The sequence below is a fragment of the Triticum aestivum genome, chromosome 6B (assembly GCF_018294505.1).
Source record: "Triticum aestivum cultivar Chinese Spring chromosome 6B, IWGSC CS RefSeq v2.1, whole genome shotgun sequence".
In the NCBI taxonomy this organism is placed as follows: domain Eukaryota; kingdom Viridiplantae; phylum Streptophyta; class Magnoliopsida; order Poales; family Poaceae; genus Triticum; species Triticum aestivum.
Window position 1 is genome coordinate 359,803,751 of NC_057810.1, and position 22,474 is coordinate 359,826,224.

Sequence of the window (22,474 nt, forward strand, 5' to 3'; positions counted from 1 at the left end):
GTTCTGCGTCTTCAACCACTACTGCCGGGAAGTGCAAAGGCAAGGGCAAGGCCAGCCGTGGATGAACTTCTTCGGTCATCATTTTGTTCATAGTTAGTAGAGCATGTCAATTTTTGGTAGTCCGATGACAATGTGTTTAGGTACGTACGCTACATTGCATGAGCTAGATGTATCCGGTTGTGTGTTGTGCATCACTACCCGCGGACGCACCCAGAATTTGTTACTTGTGGTTGTAGATGCTCTTATAGTTATAGATGCTCTTATACTGGGTGTGATGACTTCCCTAGTGAAGAATCCACTAGAAACTTTATTTTGCGGGGAAAGAGAGACTTGAACTTAAAAGAGTGTTTCTTGTGAAAGAATGTGGCCTACTACCTGTTAAAAAAACCAATCGCCATGTGGGGTTGTTTGGACCAGAAACAAACCCCACTGTCAAGTTACTATGAGTTTGAACAGTTTCAACTTGCGCGACCAAACTGTTCCACGCGTAAGTTTGAGGGCTCCCGGTGCAGTTTCCTCGTACTAAACATGTTAGCAGTGCTTGCCCTTACAATAATTATAAGCCTTGAGCACCAAAGTTGTTTGGCTCTTTGCTCTGAAACACCGTGATACATCAGCTACGCAGCACTTTGAGAGTAAGCTCAGGAAAGAGTAAATCAGCATACGGTCCTTTTTACAGCACAAGTTAAAAGGGACATTTCCACAGTTCCACATGGTACAAGGTACAAGTAGATATACATATGTAAACATAAAAATTTATTAACAAGGCACTTGACAAACGACCGCAGAAAAACCGGCGTCCAGGTCGGCTCAAGCAACTATCAACACCCTTAAAATAACGAATTTTGGCAGGCAACAATCACAACAAATCTCATCCTTTTGCAACTTGCAGAGTAGCCTGTGATTAGAAACAAGAGAACCGAGATTACCGCGTGCTGATGAGAAGCTAGAATCCGGCCCATCCTGATGGCTGATCTACTTTCTTTGCTGCCCCCGTGCTCAATCTCTGGGAGGAACTCACCTTGGCATTTGTTCTGTTCATCTGTGTTGCTGCAGCAGTGCTACCCGATGATGTGCCGAAACCCCACGCATCAGGGGAAGGCCCCGCATTCGTGTTCCGTGTTAGGTTTTGCCTCCCATTGGTTGCATGGTCGACCTTTGGCCTGGCCTGAGCTTTTGCCTCAGGGAATGCCTGCCATGTCTTTGCCTCAGAGCTGGGTACCGAGGAGTTGCCTGAGAGCATTCCTTGCTCTAGTTCCCACACCGTTCCTTCAATCCTCTCCTTCCGCTACATGGATTGTAAGTCTCATGTAAGATGCTAGAAATATTCTCAAGACAAATGAGTTGTACTCCCTCTGTCCCATAATATAAGAGCATTTTTTACACTAGTGTAGTGTTGACACTAGTGTCAAAAACGCTCTTAAATTATGGGACGGAGGGAGTACTAGATATACATAGAGTAAGCACTTGTGTGCAAATAAAAAAAAAGATAGAGCAAGCACCTGGGATCCAAGTTCTGGTATCCTTGAGCTGACTTTACTTGAAGGCGGTGGTGTAGTCTCAGCAACGGTGCGCTTCAGCTCTTGAATTTCTTGGCGCTGGGAGCGGCAGATTGCCGACAGCTTTTCATACTTGGCTGTCATCTCAGCCTTCTCCGACGTGGTTTTCTTCAACTGCTCCTTCAGATTGGACACTTCAGCTTCAAGCTCGGATATCCTACCAGTAGCAGTAGTCCCTGAGTGCAGATTGTTTGCATCAAAATCTGCGACAAAACTGTTGAAGGGATCTTTCGCAGATATAGTCTTGCTTTGTGGCTGTGATGCTTTATTTTTCACATAACCTTGTGGTTCCATGAAAAGATTTATGTCCGAACCACCCTTAAGTCCATTACTGGATACAGTGTTACTTGCTGTATTTCGCAAAACCTGACCAGAATGACCATGCCTATCTCCAGGGGTAGTGGTGCTGATATCCACCCTACTTTGGTTATACTTTGATGAAGGTGATGGTTTAATTGGCTCCTCGTCAAACAAGGGATTCCTATTATCAACAACTTGAGAACCCTGTGCATGTTGGGTCACCCAAAATGCACCCAGAGGTGCATCTCCGGCGTTTGCACTTCCATGAGATGATGAGTTATCAGATTGTTCTCTTGGAGGTGCAGGAGGGTTCCTTTTAGGCGTCACATGTGTTCTTTTATAAGCACCTACACAGGCAAAACAAAATGGTAATAAAGTTAGACAGCAACCAGTCACACTATCTCTTCCGAGAATATTTAGAATAAACAATCAGACTCAAATAGCAAATACTTTGTTCTAGCACGCAGTGTGCTGTAAGGTGGCATGTCAGAAAGGTTATGTGAAGATAAGGTCATTTCACAATACCTAACACATGACAGTGTAGTGATTGACCCAGTCAGATGCCACAAAAGTAGCTCATAAGGCCTTGTACAATGCTAGGTGCTTAGGGAGGTGCTTAGAAAAATAAACCAGATTTTTCTGAAGCACCAGTGCCTATTTCTACTGGACAGACGCCTAATTAAGTGTCTACCCTCTACAAATAAGCACCGGTGCTTAAAGAAAGACTGGTTTATTTCTCTAAGCATCTCCCTAAGCATCTTGCATTGTACAAGGCCTAAGACAATCAATACAAATATTACCGTTAATTTCCCTCTAAATGGAATGATGTAAACTCTCGTATTAAACTGTATGGTACTACTCTACAACACCTGTAAAAATTATACAGATGCTTATATAACAATCTTATAATTAGGTGATGTAGGTATACAAATAGCAGTTTCTATAATTATGAGGATGCGAAATGAGAACTTTTTACTTAATTAATAGACATGTAAACTTCCACTTCATCCAAAAAAAATTCTAAAGCCAAATTTATTAATGGCAGGCACTTCCTAATTTTAACCTCACAAAACAAAATATGACAGAACATATACAAAAATATGGAGTGATGCAAAAAATTTCTATTTCTGTTAGGTCCATTTTTTCATGGCGCATCAAATACAATCATTGGAGTTATCCAATAAGCAAAAGAATATTGTATTGATTAAATATGATGGCATACTCTACAAAAAATCCCGAAAGTCCAAACTCTCTAGGAAACACTGTTGTGTCAATCTAGTTTCCAAATAATAACACTGATGACTAATATTATAAATAGCACAGAGTGGGTTGTAACACAAGGGTATTTTAATTAGCATAGTCCTGCTAATCAAAATATTTAATATGTTCAGAGAAGAAGTGAAGCACTGCTACAGTTTTCTACCAACAAAAGAAACAAACATGCAGATTCAAATTCTAGCCATTGCATGAATGAAGGCAAGACCGCATGATACAGAACATGTACTCTGCTCCTACAAATAGCATCTAAAGAAAACCTCACCATCGTCCTGCAAGCCCATAGAAATTGCTGCTGAAGCCCCATCAGGTAAACTCTTCTGTAACTCAAGAGGCAGTAGTTCGTTAACACGAAACCAGACCTGTCAATTGGATAAAATCTAGCATCAGAAAAATGAAAACCATGCTTATTTGGCTCCTAACACTACATGCAGCAGTCTATGACTAACCTAGTATCATGAAGATGAATGGCCAATCACCTGTGTGATATCTGGTCTGGCATTTGGAGATGCTTCCAGCATATCTTTGATCAGCCCTGTGACACTGGTGCTGTACTTGGGTTGTTCTGGAATGCGATAATTGCCATTAAGGACCTGCAACTTCGACTCTCCATCAAATGCGGATTTGAAGTAGCATATTCTATAGAGAAGACATCCCAGGGCCTGCCAATTGTGGAATACAAAGTGTTGCAAATCACTTCAACATACTTTGGATGCGAACATGTGGTTACTTTACAGTTGAGGATTTAGTTGTGATCCAACAAACTAATCATTCTGCTAGACATCACTCAAGATGGGGCTAGTGTAACAATTAAATCGGAGAATATATCACATGCTATGGCATTGGTTTAATTACTATTCAGATATATGAATAGTGAAGATCACATGTTCATATGTTATGGACTCACCCAAATATCAACTTTTTCACTAATAACTTCTCTTCTGTAGAGATCCCACATCTGAAAAACATGAATGCATAAATGAGACCACTGCAGGCCATACGAGTAAAAAAATTGTATCCATCATGCCAAAAAGTTTTCATTAACCTCAGGTGCTCTATACGCCGGGGTCGTATGCTTCCTAATGATATCTTCCTCAATCCCCCTATCTTCTGGCTTGTCAAAGCATTTATGATTTGTTGACGTGCTTCCAAAGTCACATAGTTTCCATGCACCATCTAATCCAAGAAGAACATTTTCGGCTTTAAGATCCCTAAAGGAAGGAGGCAGAATGTAAAATCGTGGTGAATTATAAAACAATAAATGTAAAGAAATGGTTTGCAAAACTTCAAAGCAAGTCCCACACTCTACCAAATCTTAAACATTCATGCAGGTAAGAGTTGCTTGCACATGGTATTTGCTCACATGCAGATAGCCAAGCTACAACATGGTATATGGATTCCGTACTGCAGGCAAGAATAGAAAGTAGTAATGGCCAACAAATAGCAGTGGGCAGTTTACTAACGTACCATCACTCCAGTAGTTGCTAAGTAAAGTTAAGTCTACTAATTAAATAATGAAACAGAACAACATAACTGTGCAGAAATCTGACTTGTGATATTTGATAAAAATGCCTATCACTGATTGTTTCTATATAATGGGAATAAAACATGGATTCAATATCTGTAAATGACTCATTCACTGTGCAGAAATCTGACTTGTGATACTTGATAAAAATGCCTATCACTGATTGTTTCTATATAATGGGAATAAAACATGGATTCAATATCTGTAAATGACTCATTCCATGTACCTATGTGCAATTGGTGGTGACTGCCCATGCATAGCAAAAACTGCATTGCAGACGTCTCTGAATATCAAAAGCGCCTTCTTCTCCTCATAGTAACCAGTACCTCTGCTCTCAATCACACTCACCAAGGACTTCTCACAAAACTCCATCACAAGCAATGCGTCCTTTGTGCGGCCCATGTCAAAAACATCATGGGCAACCAGTGTGACGACATTGGCATGCCCTTTGAGGAGATTCATCACCTGGATCTCCTTCGTGACAAGATCAAGCGATTCCGAGTCATTGCAAATGATATGCTTCAATGCATACTGCTTTGACGAGTGCAACGCGTCACATGCGAGATACACACAAGAGAAACCTCCTTGTGCAATGGCATTGCGTACTGTGATCTTCACATTCCTTACATCAATGGTGCGGCCTTCCAGTCCAGTCTGTACTTTCCCCCCAAAGGGATTGAACCTCCGCATTCTCACAATAACCAAGACGAAATAAATGAAAACTCAGGGTTCAATAGTTCTGCTAATGATTCTGCATAGATAAAAGAGGTGAAGAATGAAAATTCCGACATGCACAACAAACACAAAGCCAAATATTTACTTGAAGAGAATAGAACATGATATTGTCTAACAGTCTAAGAAGCCCATGAGTGAAATGCCCAATACTAGCTTCAACAGTAAGATTTCTTATGCACTGGCATCTGCATTAAGTGGTGAAAATCCTACAGTTATCACTTATAGGCTGATGTTTGGCATTCTATTTTCTCCATGAGGCAATGCTCAACCACAAGCATAACCATCAGAATCAAGTGAAAACAAGGTGCATGATCCAACTTCAATCCTGCGTGTTTCCTATCCCTGGGTTCATAAGAGGCCCTGGAATTTCAGAGTTCTCCATCAGTTAGAAGTTAAATCACTCGCACCCCATCTTAACTGCAAAGGTCTTAAAATAACCGTTTGTCTTGGCATGATCTAACTAAAATATGAACGAGGACAGACAAATAAGGCCGGATCTACATGCTGTACCGAACTTATGGAGGTTAGTGTGGGTTCAAGTGATCACTGGATGACCAGAAGTAGAAGCTCATGCCTACCTCAAAAGCCAACGGCCAAGATCGCGATGAGGTGGAACGGGAGCGGCAGTGGCCGCGACGGTTGCAGGGGTTTGGGGTGCGAGGCGACGGCGGAGGCGCTAAGCTACGGCACGGCGGCGGCAGTGGGACAGCAGCAGAGATTTCATAGCCGCATTGGGTCGGATCGGAGCTTGGGTGGAGGATGGGCCATGAGAGGGAGAGGAAAGGTGCGGGATGGTGGAGAGGAGAAGTTGGTCAGATTGCAACGAGGGAGGGGCGCACCTCTTAGATCGGAGGTGGCCTCCGAGAGGCTCGCCGTCGCCGTCAGGAGGTTGAGACCACAATCTCGTGCGGGGAGCAAGGTATCTCCGCCTCCGCGTCTGGGATGCCTGGCGGAGAGAGAGACGGAGGGGAGGGAGAAAAGCCGCGATGTGGAGCGGCGGTGGTGGAGCAGAGGTGGCCTGTCACTTTGCGCTGTGCCCCGTGCGAGCGTGGTTACAAAATAGATTTTGGATGCTAGTTGTGTTTATTTGGAGATTTTGTTCTTTTCCTCCGTTCTTTAATGAAAAAAAATGCCTGGTTTTCTCAAAAAAAATCAGATCTGCTATTATTTTTGATAAGTAATCAGATCTGCTATTAAGCAAACCATTGGTACAGAAAACCCCAAGAAGGGAAAATTCTTCAAAAACAATGGACCTATCATCTTCTTTCTCCTGGACTGGCAAGCCAGTCTATGTTGTCTCTCCAAAAGTCAGGCTAACCAGTCTTTATTGTTCACGGATAGGAAGTCATCAAATGTCTTGGTCAAGTCAGGTCAAATAGTCGAAGCATCATACTGAAAGATCGACACATCCAAGATTTCAACATCCACAATAACAAAAACTGGCAACCCCCATGTCGACACCGGAGGTTGCACTTACATGGCGGAGAGGATATCTAAGGGGCCGACAAGCCTTGCAAATCATAACCTCATTGGCAAGAAAGACCGGTAGAAACCTATGCTAGCAAGGGATTATACTACCATACATGTCATAGTTATAACGAGCAAACAGTTCAACTTGTGGTTTGAATTCCATTGTGGAATCAAATCATAAATTCATTGAAAAAGTTGAGCTCATCACCTTTGCAACTGCCTACTATGATGGCTTCTCCTAGGCCGCAATGTTGGGCTCGCCTTGCCGCTCTGGCAGCATGAAATTGGTAGGCCTGGGAGCAAGGTTGTCAGAATCGCGATTCTGTTATACGATCTATGACTTTACGATCCAAGATTACCCCTCTGATTCTACAATTTTAGTTCTTAGAATCTACGTTTCTACGATCCTGATAGTGAAGATTCTATGATTTGCGATCCTACCATCGAAGCTCCGATCCGATTCAAAATCGCGATTCAGACAACCTTGCCTGGGAGGCCTCGGTGTTGGCCTTAGTCATGACAGGTGGCGTGATGCTTGAGCTCGATGAGCCAGAGGTCTCCCAACCATAACTGGCTCTGGATTGACCGACGATGGCAACATGATACGTCCATTTTGCATCATGTTTGCCTACTGTTATTTACTCTGTTTTCATGCATAATAATGCCTTTAGGAGTAATTCTAATGTCTTTTCTCTCATAATATGCAAGGTTTACACAAAGAGGGAGAATACCGGCAGCTAGAATTCTTGACCTGGAAAAACTACGTCAGAGTTACTTATTCGGCACATCTCCAAATGAGCTGAAAATTTACAGAGAATTATTTTGAAATATATGAGGGATATTGGAGCAAATAACTACAAGAGGGGGCCCACCAGGTGGGCACAACCCACCTGGGCGCGCCAGGGAGCCCAGGCGCATCCTGGTGGGTTGTGCCCTCCTCGGGCCACCTCTGGTGCCCCTCTTCTCGTATATAAGTCATTTTGACCTAGAAAAAAAATAAGAAGATGACTTTCAGGACGGAGCGCCGCTGTCTCGAGGCGGAACTTGGGCAGGAGTACTTTTTCCCTCTGGCGAAGCGATTCCGCCGGGGGAACTTCCCTCCCATAGGGGGAAATCATCGTCATCATCATCACCAACAACTTTCCCATCTTGGGGAGGACAATCTTCATCAACATCTTCAACAACACCATCTCCTCTCAAACCCTAGTTCATCTATTGTGTTTAATCTTTGCACCAGAATCTTAGATTGGTGCTTGCGGGTGACTAGCGGTGGTGATTACATTTTGTAGTTGATTACTATATGGTTTATTTGGTGGAAGATTATATGTTCAGATCCATTATGCTTTTTAATACCCCTTTTGTTAGAGTTGTGTCGAATATTGTGTACAAGGTAGGTTACAGTTGGACTCTGAGTAGTATTGTGTTTACATAAGATACGGAGTCGTGTCCTAATAGGACACTTGTATCCTAGGCCTCTCTTATATAGCGAGGGTATACACACGATGCAACCTATGCCAACATAATAGCACCAGAACGCAGGGGAAGCCGGCAGCATGTGCCGGTGTCCAGGGCGACCGGGTGTGGTATTGTAGCGGTGTCATGGGGAGGAGCGCCCGTAGTCAGGCCCCGGGATGTAGCCATATCGGTGAACCTCGTTAACAAATCTCGGTGTCGTGCCTCCTCCTGTGATTGCTTGTGCCGGCGCCCGGGTGGCCGGTGTTGCGGTATCTCGGGGAGGAGCGCCCGTAGTCATTGCCTCGGGGAGTAGGCGAGTTCGCCGAACCTCGTTAACAAATCTTGGTGTCGTCATTGTTTGTGATTGCTTGTTCCTCGGGAGGAAGGCTTTGCATCTTTATAAGCTGCAAGGGAGCACTATTGCAGGTGGAGTCATGGAGACTGGAGTTGCGGGAGTAGCAGCGGGGTCTCACGGCGGCGGCGGTCTGGGGCAGACTCATCGAGTAGCTCTCAGTAAGCTACGAAGAAGACAACACAAGTCCGGAGTACATGGAAGTTTGACGCATGGACAAATTCAAGGTGGTCGAGAATATTCGCCAAGGTGGAGTTTGTTGTATTTGTGTCGAATATTTTGTACTAGTTGGGTTACGCTTGGACTTGGTGTTGTAGTGTGGGTAGGATACTTGTAGTGTCGGAGTCGGACACGTTGTACCCTTGGCCTCTTATATATGAGGAGGCACCCCATGTTGTAACCCATGACGACTAGATAGCGACAGGCTCGCAAGGGGGTGCCGGCAGCTTGTGCCGACGCTCGGGTGGTCGGTGTTGCGGTATCTCGGGGAGGAGCGCCCGTAGTCATTGCCTCGGGGAGTAGGCGAGTTCGCCGAACCTCATTAACAAATCTCGGTGTCGTCATTGTCTGTGATTGCTTGTTCCTCGGTGGATCGACTGTGTACCTCGGATTTATTCTAACACCTCTGATCTTGAGCATGATTATCATTTGTGAGTAGTTACTTTTGTTCTTGAGGTCACGGGAGAAATCTTGTTGCAAGTAATCATGTGAACTTGATATGTGTTTGATATTTTGATGGTATGTGTGTTGTGATTCCCTTAGTGGTGTCATGTGAACGTCGACTACATGACATTTCATCATATTTGGGCCTAAGGGAATGCATTGTGGAGTAGTTATTAGATGATGGGTTGCTAGAGTGACAAAAGCTTAAACCCTAGTTTATGCGTTATTCCGTAAGGGACCGATTTGGATCCAAAAGTTTAATGCTATGGTTAGATTTTATCTTAATATTTTTCTCGTAGTTGAGGGTGCTTGTGAGGGGGTTAATTATAAGTAGGAGGCTTGTTCAATTAAGAACAACACCTAAGCACCGGTCCACCCACATATCAAATTATCAAAATAGCGAACACAAATCGAATCAACATGATGAAAGTGACTAAATGAAATTCCCGTGTACCCTCAAGAACGCTTTGCCTATTATAAGAGACCATTTTGGCATGTCCTTTGCCACAAAAGGATTGGGCTACCTTGCTGCACTTTATTTACCATTACCGTTACTTGCTCATTACAAAATATCTTGCTATCAAACTATCTATTACCAACAATTTCAGTGCTTGCAGAAAACTACCTTGTTGAAAACCACTTACCATTTCCTTCTGCTCCTCGTTGGGTTCGTCACTCTTACTTATCGAAAGGACTACGATTGATCCCCTATACTTCTGGGTCATCAAGACTATTTTCTCGCACCGTTGTCGGGAAGTGAAGCGCTCTTGGTTAGTGGAAATCGGTAAGGAAAAATTATTACTACCTGCTGAAATTTATTGTCACTTGTTACTATGGAGAACAATCCTTTGAGAGGTTTGTTCGGGGTATCTTCACCTCGACCGGAACCACATTTAGTTATTGTAGCGACCAGACCTCAAACAGTCTGATTTTTGTGCATCAGTGTCATCCCTGGATCGGTAATGCTGACACGCACAGTACTTGAGGATTTATAACAAAGTAGCAATCACACACTTATTACATCGAATATCTCAAAAGGGAACTTATTATAATAATATGGCTTAAGGCCATCTAAATATGATAACAACGGAAGGCTTGGAAGATAAAGTGAGTCCATCAACTCCAACGACATCACTGAGTGAAAGACAACGACCTATGGCACCTTACTCGTCTGAAAAGTCTGCAACATGAACGTTGCAGCCCGAAACGGGTCAACACATGGAATATGGTGGCAATGTAACACATAAAGTAATAACAGAATAATTGCTATCACTACATGCATATATGGCTGGTGGAAAGCTCTACGGTTACAGTTTTGCATAAAGCCAATTTTTTTCCTACAACAAAGGAATAAATTTTATTTAACTATCATGGTGGTTGTTAAACATTGAGAAGGTTCCTCCAACTCAATCCCAATTAAGCATCATCATTAACCCAATCAAATTATATTTAGAGTGATGACATCAACATGATAATCCAAGAACTAGATACTCAAAACATCCATAACAGGGGACACGGCTAACCATGATTAGTTTGTACACTCTGTAGAGGTTTTGCGCACTTTTCCTCACAAGACTCGAATACATCCATGGTCGGAGAAATGAGACACAGTCTTTCTGAAACAGTAACTCTTTACTCTGGGTGGAGAGTTACACCTACTTTCCCCTACATCTGCTAGCCCACCACTGAAAGAGGTCTTGCAACATACTCAACTATGCTAGAGCCCATAATAGCTTGTGGCTGCACACGGAAGTTTCTAGCATGAATAATCTTACGATCCCTTTGAGCCTGGGTGGCGGACCGTAGGATGATCACACGGGTACTTCGGGATATCCTTGGACAACACTGGATTCCCCAGGTGCCCCGACAACCACTGGGTACTCCAGGGTGCCTCAAGCAATCCACCCAGATGTGTATTAAAGTAGCCACCTTAAGTTAACCATTAAGTAACAATACTCACATCTGTCATGGATTCACGCACCCAAACCACGTCTACGAGCATAGCATAGCAATATAAGCATAACGTGGAAGTAACTCCCAAAGGTTTGATAATAAACAGGTCAATAGGTACTACCTCATCTACTTTCCAAAACCCACATGTTAAACAGATCCTAACCATGCAATTGTTTGAGGATTGATCTAATGCAATAAAACTGGGTAGTAAAGAGGTATGATCAAAGTGTTACTTGCCTTGCTGATGATCCGTGAAACCTAGAGACTCATCGTAGCACGCTTTGCACTCTGGGTACTCTATCACAAACAAACAAGCATACAATAAGCACTCAACTAGAAGCACAGGTAACACTCAAATAAGAGATCTAACCAGAAAGTCCAACTTAAGAAATCCGGTTTGCAAAAAGAATCAAATCAAACGAAGCAACGAAACTCAAACTGCAAAAGAAACAAGATCCATTTACTAATCCGGACTTAAGTCAAATTTTATAGTACCAAAATCTTGTTCAAGTTTATTAAACAGAAAGAGGGCTTTGAGACGAAGATCTAGGCGCTTGAATCGCCTGATTCCGATAAACGAGCGAAAAGATAAACTAAAACGAAAAGCAGGGCAGAAATCGCGATCGAAAATAATCGCAGAAAATCCCTGGAAAAAGAAAAACTGATGAACAGGCTAACAAACGAACTTTCTCTGTCTGCGGCTAACGGGTGAACACCGTTCGTTAAAACGAACGTACGGACGAACGTCCGCTATTTAAGTAAACCGAGAAAACCGAACCGACCTAATCTAAAAAAATAAACCTAGGTTTCTAAAAAAATGAGCGGTTTTCAAAAAATGAATCGGCGGCGGCGGCGGTTTCTACCTCCGGCGAGGCTCCGGCGAGGTCCTGCTGCGGCGGCGGGGCTCCGGGGCGGTGGCGAGGTGGCAGTGGGGCGACGGCGAGGCGCGGCGGCGAGGTGGCGGTGGGGCGACGGCGAGGCACGGCGGCTCCGGCTTGCGCCGGCGGTGGTGTCGAGTGGGGTGGCGAGAGGCGGCGGGGCTGGCGGTATTTAAGGAGGGGAGGGGGCTCGGCGGCTTGGGGAGGGGGTCGAGGAGGAGGAGTCCTCCTCGGTCATGGCGGCGGCGGCGTGCGCCGGCCAGACTCCCGGTCAGAGTCAGTCGGGGCGAGGTGGCAGTGCTGGCAAGGCCGGCCCAGCTCGGCTGGGCCGCTGGCCCAGTCGGGCGCACGAACAGTTTTTTAAAAAATAAATTCCTCCGAAACTAAACAAATCCTAGAAAATAAAATAAAAATCTAAAATACCAAAATAAATTTTCACCGTCTAAATAAAATATTTAGAACAAGATGAACATTTTCTTGGCCTAAAAATGCAATTTTGAAAACGTGCAACTTTTCTAATTCAAATAAAATTGCAATAAAATCCAAGTAAAACTATTTATTTGATTTTAATATTTTTCCTCTGATATTTCATTTATTTTGAAGAAGTCATATTATCTCCTCTCATATATTTTTATTTTAGAAATATTAAGAAAGAAAAATAATTAAAACCAAATGATCCTCTTTTCAAAATTTGAGAAAACTCAAATATGAAAATAACGAAATCCCCAACTCTCTCTGTGGGTCCTTGAGTTGCGTAGAATTTCTAGGATCAACCAAAAATGCAATAAAATATGATATGCAATGATGATCTAATGTATAACATTCCAAATTGGAAATTTGGGATGTTACAGTTACCCCTCAACCTACTGCACCTACTGAAAAATATTGTTATTGAAATTCCTTCGGGCATGATAGAACAACTGCTAGCTAATCCTTATGCCGGAGATGGAACCGAACATCCTGATATGCACTTGATATATGTAGATGAAATTTGTGGATTATTTAAGCTTGCAGGTTTACCCAGAGATGAAGCTAAGAAGAAGGTTTTCCCTTTATCTTTGAAGGGAAAAGCATTGGCATGGTATAGGCTATGCGATGATATTGGATCTTGGAACTGGAATCGATTGAAATTGGATTTCACCAAAAAAGTTATCATATGCATCTAGTTCATCGTGATCGGAATTATATATATTATTTTTGGCCTCGTGAAGGAGAACGTATTGCTCTAGCTTTTGGGAGGCTTAAGTCAATGTTATATTCTTGCCCCAATCATGAGCTTTCAAGAGAAATTATTATTCAGAATTTTTATGCTCGGCTTTCTCGTGATGATCAATCCATACTCGATACTTCTTGTACTAGTTTTTTCATGAAGAAGACTATTGAATTCAGGTAGGATCTTTTAGAAAGAATTAAACACAACTCTGAAGATTGGGAACTCGACAAAGGTAAAGAGTCAGGTATTAAGCTTAAGTTTGATTGTGTTAAATCTTTTATGAATACCGATGCTTTTCACAAGTTTAGCACTAAATATGGACTTGACTCTGAGATAGTAGCCTCTTTCTGTGAATCATTTGCTACTCATGCTGATCTCCCCAAGGAGAAGTGGTTTAAATATCATCCACCTATTAAAGAAGAAATTAAAGAACCGGTAGTAGCTAAGCAAGAAACTATTATCTACAATGTTGATCAAGTTATTCCCACTGCTTTTATTGAAAAAACACCTTCCCCTATTAGGATAAAGGAACATGCTAAGGTTTAAACTATGGTCAATAAAAGTAATATTAGAGCACCTAAACCATCGGAACAAATCAAAGTAGAACCTAGTGTTGCTATGGTTAAAGATCTCTTGGTAGAAAATATAGATGGGCATGTTATTTACTTCTGTGATGAAGCTGCTAGAATTGCTAAACTAGATGAGAAAGATAAACATAGACCTATTGTTGGCATGCCTGTTGTCTCAGTCAAAATAGGGGATCACTGTTATCATGGTTTATGTGATTTAGGTGCTAGTGTGAGTGATATTCATTTTACCTTATATCAAGAAATTATGAATGATATAACACCCGCTGAAATAGAAGACATATATGTTACAATTAAACTTGCTAATAGAGACACTGATACGTCTCCAACGTATCTACTTTTCCAAACACTTTTGCCCTTGTTTTGGACTCTAACTTGCATGATTTGAATGAAACTAACCCGGACTGACGCTGTTTTCAGCAGAACTGCCACGATGTTGTTTTATGTGTAGAAAAGAAAAGTTCTCGGAATGTCGTGGAAATCCATGGAGGCACTTTTTGGAATTAATAAGAATTTTTGGCCAAAGAATTAATGCTAGGGGGGCCACGGCCTGTCCACGAGACAGGGGGGCGCCCCCCTAGGGCGCGGCCCCCTATCTCGTGGGCCCCCTGGACCTCCACCGACGTCAACTCCAACTCCATATATTCACGTCCGGGGAGAAAAAAATCAAGGAGAAAGTTTCATCGCGTTTTACGACACGGAGCCGCCGCCAAGCCCTAATCTCTCTCGGGAGGGCTGATCTGGAGTCCGTTTGGGGCTCCAAAGAGGGGGATTCATCATCGTCGTCGTCATCAACCATCCTCCATCACCAATTTCATGATGCTCACCGCCGTGCGTGAGTAATTCCATCGAAGGCTTGCTGGACGGTGATGGGTTGGATGAGATTTACCATGTAATCAAGTTAGTTTTGTTAGGGTTTGATCCCTAGTATCCACTATGTTCTGAGATTGATGTTGCTATGACTATGCTATGCTTAATGCTTGTCACTAGGGCCCGAGTGCATGATTTCAGATCTGAACCTATTATGTTTTCATGAATATATGTGTGTTCTTGATCCTATCTTGCAAGTCTATAGTCACCTATTATGTGTTATGATCCGACAACCCCGAAGTGACAATAATCGGGATACTTCTCGGTGATGACCATAGTTTGAGGAGTTCATGTATTCACTATGTGTTAATGCTTTGTTCCGGCTCTCTATTAAAAGGAGGCCTTAATATCCCTTAGTTTCCGTAAGGACCCCGCTGCAACGGGAGGGTAGGACAAAAGATGTCATGCAAGTTCTTTTCCATAAGCACGCATGACTATTTACGGAATACATGCCTACATTACATTGATGAATTGGAGCTAGTTCTATATCACCCTATGTTATAACTATTGCATGAGGAATCGCATCCGGCATAATTATCCATCACTGATCCATTGCCTACGAGCTTTTCATATTTTTTTTCGCTTATTTACTTTTTCGTTGCTACTGTTACAACTACTACAAAAACCCAAAAACATTTATCTTTACTTTTGCTACTGTTGGAGATATAACTATTTGTGTAAGCCGCCTAGGAGGGGCCGGGTTATGCAAAGAAGACTCACCAGAAAGAAGCCCAAGGCCAAGTATGAAGATGGTGGTTCAGTAAAGGGCCTAAGGCCCACAGGCGACTTAAGGCCCGTCGTAGTAAACCGTCGTAATGGCATGACTTGTATCATAAGGTAGATTTAACTAGTCACCGGGCCGGATACTGTTTATAAGCCGGCCGGGACTCTGTAAGCCGCAAGGCGTCAACCCGTGTATATAAGGGGACGACCCGCCGGCGGCTTAGGGCAAGAAACAACTCATCGAGAGCCGGGCATAGCGTATCTCGCTCCCTGGTCATCGAAACATCAATACCAACCCAACTAGACGTAGGCCTTACCTTCACCGTAAGGGGCCGAACTAGTATAAACCTCTCGTGTCCTTTGTCCCGATTAACCCCTTCAAGCTTCCTAGTTGCGATGGCTCCACAACTAAGTCCTTTCACGAGGACATCTGACGTGACAATTCCACGACAGTTGGCGCCCACTATGGGGCCAGCGCACGATGGATTTGAGTTCTTGAAGGGCAACTTCGAAGGGCTCAAGGGATACGTAGTGGGTCGGATGACCAAGAGTCATCGCAGCAAGATCTACATCAACGACGAAGGCTGGGGCCCCGACGCTGGCTCAATTGAGTACGGGTACCGGGTCCCCTTCGGCGGAATCCACGTTTTCATCGGCCGGATTGGTGAGCGAGGCCCTAAGCCGGACAACTGCACCGACCTCGTCGAGACGGCTCAGCGTGCGAGAAAGGCCCGAGTTCAACCTGTCATGAAGCATGCCTTCATGGGCTGCATCCATGGAGAGGAACTTTCTGAAGGATCTGAAGATGATGGTGAGACAGCCATCCTCTCGGACGATGATTCGTCCGCCGGTTCAACAGATTCACTATACCAAGTGCAAGACGGCGTGCTTGGGGGCTGTTTCGATGGCACTAGTATACCGGACCCCGATGAGCCGCCAAGATGGGCAGGAGTATTCATGGCTGGGACTCAACCCGGCCAAAATTCTACAGCCGCTACAGTAATAACGTCCGAGACGGGAGCAGCCGGGGCAGGAGGCCATGTGCGCCCGCCGGCTCAGGTGCTGATAGATCTCATGGATAAGCTTACGACCCTGTTAACTGCCACGGTTATTCCTGCAAACAAAGATGAGCATGACGCGGAGGTGGCACGGGTGCGTGAGGAGATAGCTCGGGCCAAGGAGGCCTTGGCAGCTGAGGACACTAGATTAGCCATAGAGCGGGCGGCTCTAGATGCACGGGCGCAGCGGCTACAGTCAGAAGCCTACCAGCTCACGATGAGCCTAAATGTGTCCAACGAGGTGATGAGGAGGAGACATCAGAAATCCTAGTCCCGCTTACCACCGGTTTATGATCCTCGGAATCTTTTCGCTACACCCGGAGCCGGTCCAAGTAACCCGCCAGATACAAATCAGTTTATGACAGCCGGAACAGGAGGACCGGCTCAGCCTCGGGAGATGGCACCTCCTCATGGGAGTATGGTTCTGCCCCGTTACGTGCCGATACCGCTGGGTCACTTTTCCAACCCCATGGAGAAGTTAATTGCAGCATCGGCGCGCTTGGCGGCTCTCCCCGCGGATGGCGCTGACTCGACAGCGATGGAGACCCATAGGGTCAGGGAGCTTCTCCAGACGGCCCTGGCTCAGCAAGAGACGTATTCTTATAGCCGGGACAGGATTCATTCAACTCCTCCGCCTTGGTTAGCACCGCCTCATCAAAACCGGAGTCCGAGTTATAGCAGGCACATGGAGTCTGAAGCTTTGTCAAGCAACGCCCAACGCCGTAACCAGCCCGGTGGTTATAATCCGGTACAAGACCGAGTACGTCAGGAGAACGAGCGGGCGGCTCAGCTAGCGGCTCAACAGATGGCTCAAGATTTCCCAGAGTATCCGACGACTTCTGTTAAGACGGGAGTAGCCACTAGAACCGGTGGTGTTCCTTGTTTGGTACCGGCTCTGCGTAATGTGCGCCTACCCAAGGACTTCAAGGGACCTTGAAAGGTGCCGAATTACACGGCCGACTTGCAGCCCGGAGCGTGAATCGAAAGTTATGAGATGGCCATGGAGCTGTTGGAAGTCAGCGACGCGGCCATGGCTAAGTACTTCACCATGATGTTAGATGGAACGGCCCGGTCTTGGTTAAAGGGTTTGCCATCCAATTCCATTGGTTCATGGGCAGAGTTAAAGGCCCGTTTCATCTAGAACTTCAAAGACACCTGTAAGCAATCTATATCGATTGTGGACTTGACGAATTGTAAGCAGGAGGAGGGTGAATCCACGACTCATTGGGTACGCCGAGTCAAGGAGATAATACATTCATCTGACAAGATGGATGCCAGCTCTGCAGTCCTCATGTTGGAAAAGAATTGCCGCTTTGAGCCATTGAGGCAGAAACTGGGGCGCCTTAAGCGTGATTGCAATGATATGGGTATGTTGATGGCGGCTTTAGTCAAATATGCCGACTCTGGTAGTACCAAGGATCCCGCGTCTGATGAGGAAAAGATAGGGAAGGAAAAGAAGAATGGCAATGGAAAGGGTCAGCAGCATAACCCGATGAATCAAGGTGGCAATAAGCGTAAGGCGGATGGTAACCCAGAGTTTGTGGCCAACGCCAATGCACAAGGTAACAATCAGAGACGTAAGGGCAAGCCGCCCCCTCGATCTGGCGGGTCAGGCCCATCTCTTGAGCAGTTACTTAATGAGCCTTGCCCGAGACACGACACCCGGGAAAGACTCGCCACCCACTTATGGAAAGATTATGCGATCATGAAGGCCTTTAAGAATTCCAACACGTTTGGTGACAATTCTGGGTCCGGCGGCGGTTCAGGAGCTGGCGGTTTTCATGGCCAGGGCGGCGGTTCAAACTCCGGCTTTCAGGGACATCAAGGCGGTTATAATCAACAGTAGTCTGGTCAAGGAGAGCAACATCAGCAGTCGGGTTATCAAAGCCATCCGAAGCAGTTGAATAGTGGGCAGTATCACGTGTTTACCACTAGCTTATGCAAACGTGACCAGAAGGTTCATAAGAGGGTCGTGAATTCTATTGAGCCGGCAGTTCCTCGTTATTTGAGGTGGTCAGAACAGCCCATTGTATGGAGTAGAGAAGATCACCCTCCACGGGTTGATAATCCAGGTCAGTTAGCCTTGGTGGTAGCACCTTAGGCTGGTGGATATAAATTCACTAAGGTACTTGTCGGTGTCAAAACCGGCGGATCTCGGGTAGGGGGTCCCGAACTGTGCGTCTAGGCGGATGGTAACAGGAGACAAGGGACACGATGTTTTTACCCAGGTTCGGGCCCTCTCGATGGAGGTAAAACCCTACTCCTGCTTGATTAATATTGATGATATGGGTAGTACAAGAGTAGATCTACCACGAGATCAAGGAGGCTAAACCCTAGAAGATAGCCTATGGTATGATTGTTGTTCGTCCTATGGACTAAAACCCTCCGGTTTATATAGGCACCGGAGAGGGCTAGGGTTACACAGAGTCGGTTACAATGGTAGGAGATCTACATATCCGTATTGCCAAGCTTGCCTTCCACGCCAAGGAAAGTCCCATCCGGACACGGGACGAAGTCTTCAATCTTGTATCTTCATAGTCTTGGAGTCCGGCCAATGATGATAGTTCGGCTATCTGGACACCCCCTAGTCCAGGACTCCCTCAGTAGCCCTTGAACCAGGCTTCAATGACGACGAGTCCGGCGCGCATATTGTCTTCGGCATTGCAAGGCAGGTTCCTCCTCCGAATAATTCATAGAAGATTGTGAACACCAGGATAGTGTCCGGCTCTGCAAAATAAATTCCACACACCACCGTAGAGAGAATAATATTTACACAAGTTCAATCTGCTGACGTATTTCGTGGCGTGACATCACACCACGGCCAAGCCTTTACTCGAATCGTTTTTGTCATACCACCTCAGCGCGTTTAGCGAAGCGGTTTCCTTGGCACGTCTTGTCGAAGCAGAGATCGTGTTCCCCTTATTCCGAGATTCCCATCAATACGGACGTGGGTAACCCAACCGCGCCATTGATTGTGGCGCTTGGGAGATACGCGAGTTTTACCAGGCTGGTGGGGACGCATAGTTTCGTCCGCCCATATATAAGGGGATAAGGATCCACCTTTTTACCTACGCCTTCTTCCTCCTTTGCTTATTCATCTCCGCGCACTCGAGCTCCAGCACCCAAGTCCGCACATCTCACCTCAACCTTCTCCAACCATGTCCGGAGCGGGAGGAAAGTGGATGGCCTCCTCCGTTACGGAGGGGCACATCAAGAAGCTGCGCAGCGCCGGATATTTGTCCAGCGATATCGCGCACTAGCTCCCCGACGAGGGGTAGCTCATCCCCACCCCCGGGCCCCATGAGAGGGTGGTATTCCTTCCCCATTTCCTCTGCGGACTGGGCTTCCCACTCCACCCCTTTGTCCAGGGGCTCATGTTCTACTATGGCCTGGATTTCCATGATCTGGCCCCGTATTTCATCCTCAACATCTCGGCATTTATCGTCGTGTGCGAGGCCTTCCTCTGCATCCATCCCCACTTCGGCTTGTGGCTCAAGACCTTTAATGTCAAGCCGAAGGTTGTGAAGGGAAGCCAAGCGGAGTGCGGAGGCGCCATGGTAGGCAAGATGCCCAACGTCACTTGGCTCGAGGGCGCCTTCGTGGAAACCATCAAAGGGTGGCAATCGGGGTGGTTCTACATCACTGAGCCGCATGACCCTGAATGGGCAGCGGTCCCCGAATTCAGATCTGGCATCCCCATGCGGCTCACTTCCTGGAAAGAGAAGGGCCTGCCGTGGGGTAATTAGGAAGAGCTGACCGGACTCCAATCCTGTCTCCAAACCCTGGTGAACAAGAAGCTCAAGCTTGTCAACGTAATCCAGGTCATGCTCATCCGCCGGATTCTCCCCTGCCAACAGCGGGACTTCAATTTGTGGGAGTTCGATCCGGCACAGCACCAGACCTTGAGCGGTCTCTTCGACACTACGTACGAAGAGGCCTGGAAGGTGCTGTTCAAGGGCGCCGAGGCTCCCGCATCCGCTATCGAAGATCGCGGATTCAGCTCGTAGCATCCGTCTGGCGAGGTAAGCTATATTATCCTTTATGGGACACTTGCTTTTCATAGTTTGACTCTATGTGGGATCTAAACTCCCAATACCTTTAACAGGCCTGGCAGGAGACATCCGGACAGGTTAACTGTCTAGCTCCCCTTCCAGAGGACCCAGTGGATGCCCGTTTGACAGGGCTGCTGGTCCCGGCACCCTACGTGGTGCCGGAGAAGAAGGCCACGGGAACCCGGAGGAGTTCTCGGTGTTAGGTGTTATCGGATTCATCGTCCGATGACTCCGAGGCGGACTCCTCCCACGAGGACGAGGAGGAGAAGAAAGAGGCCTCTCCCCCAGCGGGGGAAGAGAAGAAGAGGAAGGCCTCCCCAACGAGGGAGGCCGAAGGGTCCAAGAAGGGAAGGACCCTTCCCCAACGAGGAGTGGCCCTCAAGGGCCAAGCCCCTGGCGAGACCGTAAGTATCCGGACTCCTGAATAACTCATAATTTTTCTTTTTGTCGCATGGTGTCTTTCTAACGCCGCATACAACCCTGTAGTCCGCCCAAGGACGATCTTCCCGCTTCGTCGAGTGGGTCCTTGGGTACGTCGGATGTGAATAGCACTTCACTTTCGGCCGCCTCCCCCCCCCCCCCCCCCCCGTGACACCGACGACGCCGAGGTGGGATCCCGGAAAGGGACCCACCAGGAGGAGGAGGCCCCGGAGGTGCCGCAAGGCAACCTCCCAGACTTTGGACCGGACTCCGCACCGGAACCTGCAGTGGTTTCGGAGTCCGGCGGGCGGCCCCTTCGTAAGAAGGGCAAGATTGTGACGCTGGCGACCTCCGTCCAACCGGAGGCGCCGGATAACTTGCTGGAGGCGCTCAACGGTGCTTCCATCGAAGAGGAACACCGCACTGTCATGAGTGCGGTGATTCAGAAGGTTCGGCTCGCCAAAAGTGGGCTGACCGAAGCCTACAGCAGCCTTCTAACAGGCTTTGAGGTAAGAATTTTAAGATATGTAAAATAGTACCGCATAGACAGTAGCCCCTGATGCTCGGTTCGGTGTTCGGAAAGAAAAGCCGGACTGAGGATCTAAAAAGATATACGCAGGAGTCTTAACAAAAATATGTCAATATGGGAATGCAGGTTGCACTGCTGACCTCTGCCGCACTGACTGCGGAGGTCAATGCCTTGAAGTAGAGCCTCAAGCGGTCTGAGAGCGAGCTTGGCCGTGCCAAGAAGCAGCTCGAGGAGAAGGAAGGTGAGTAACACCTTATTAAAGTTGTACCTTACAGAAAAGGATTTGGTTGCAAGAGGAATGACAAGGATAACATGGGTACTCCAGGGGCTACGAACGAGGTGGCGACCCTGAAGGAGGCGGTGTCCATGGCCGAACGCAATGCGGCCGCGGAACGTGCCAAGCGAGAGAAGCAGGAGGTGCGGGTGGCGGAGGTAGGGCAAGAGCTCCAAGCTCTCGTGGAAAAACACGAGATTTTGGAGCGTGACTCGAAGACTCGAGAGTCCGAGCTTGCGTCGGCTCTTGAGAGTGCCAAAGCCGCTAAGGCCGAAGCCCACAAGGCCCTCCAGGAAATCAAGGCATTGAAGAAGATAGCGGTGGGGTAAGGCATTCTTCATGCAAAGCAAGCATGTAAAAGTGAACTACCTGTTACTTACCCGAATTCGGAGCTCTCTAGGAGCGTTTGCAGATCTGCCCCGTAGCGTGTCTGATGCTGCCGCTTTCTACAGAGCCGAGGAGGGGAGCTCGACGGAGAAGGTGTTCTGGTCTCAGTATGTTGAGGTCGGACATCCGGTGCCCCTTAGCGACCAGCTGAAGCAGCTGGTCGAGCTCCACAAGGTGGCCGAACAGGCCATGAAGG

The 22,474-nt window shown here is 46.4% G+C and overlaps 1 protein-coding gene across 5 annotated transcripts; it reads right to left on the bottom strand.

Annotated features, from left to right (window-relative positions):
* Window positions 1–644: 644 nt before the first annotated feature.
* LOC123137156 (probable serine/threonine-protein kinase DDB_G0276461) lies at window positions 645–6,452 on the bottom strand. 5 transcript variants are annotated; one of them, XM_044556767.1, is made up of 9 exons: window positions 6,234–6,429; window positions 5,605–5,754; window positions 4,886–5,410; window positions 4,180–4,345; window positions 4,042–4,092; window positions 3,614–3,796; window positions 3,400–3,496; window positions 1,503–2,206; window positions 645–1,288 (listed from the first exon to the last, which is right to left on the bottom strand). In XM_044556767.1, exons 3-9 carry the CDS (start codon window positions 5,347–5,349, stop codon window positions 947–949), a joined length of 2,007 nt encoding a protein of 668 aa, XP_044412702.1. In that variant the 5' UTR covers window positions 5,350–5,410; window positions 5,605–5,754; window positions 6,234–6,429; the 3' UTR covers window positions 645–946. The 5 variants fall into 5 exon arrangements, with proteins under 5 accessions (XP_044412702.1, XP_044412703.1, XP_044412701.1 ...); XM_044556768.1 differs by lacking the exon at window positions 5,605–5,754 and having other exon boundaries at window positions 645–898; window positions 1,022–1,288; window positions 5,973–6,428; XM_044556766.1 differs by having other exon boundaries at window positions 5,973–6,427.
* Window positions 6,453–22,474: the final 16,022 nt, after the last annotated feature.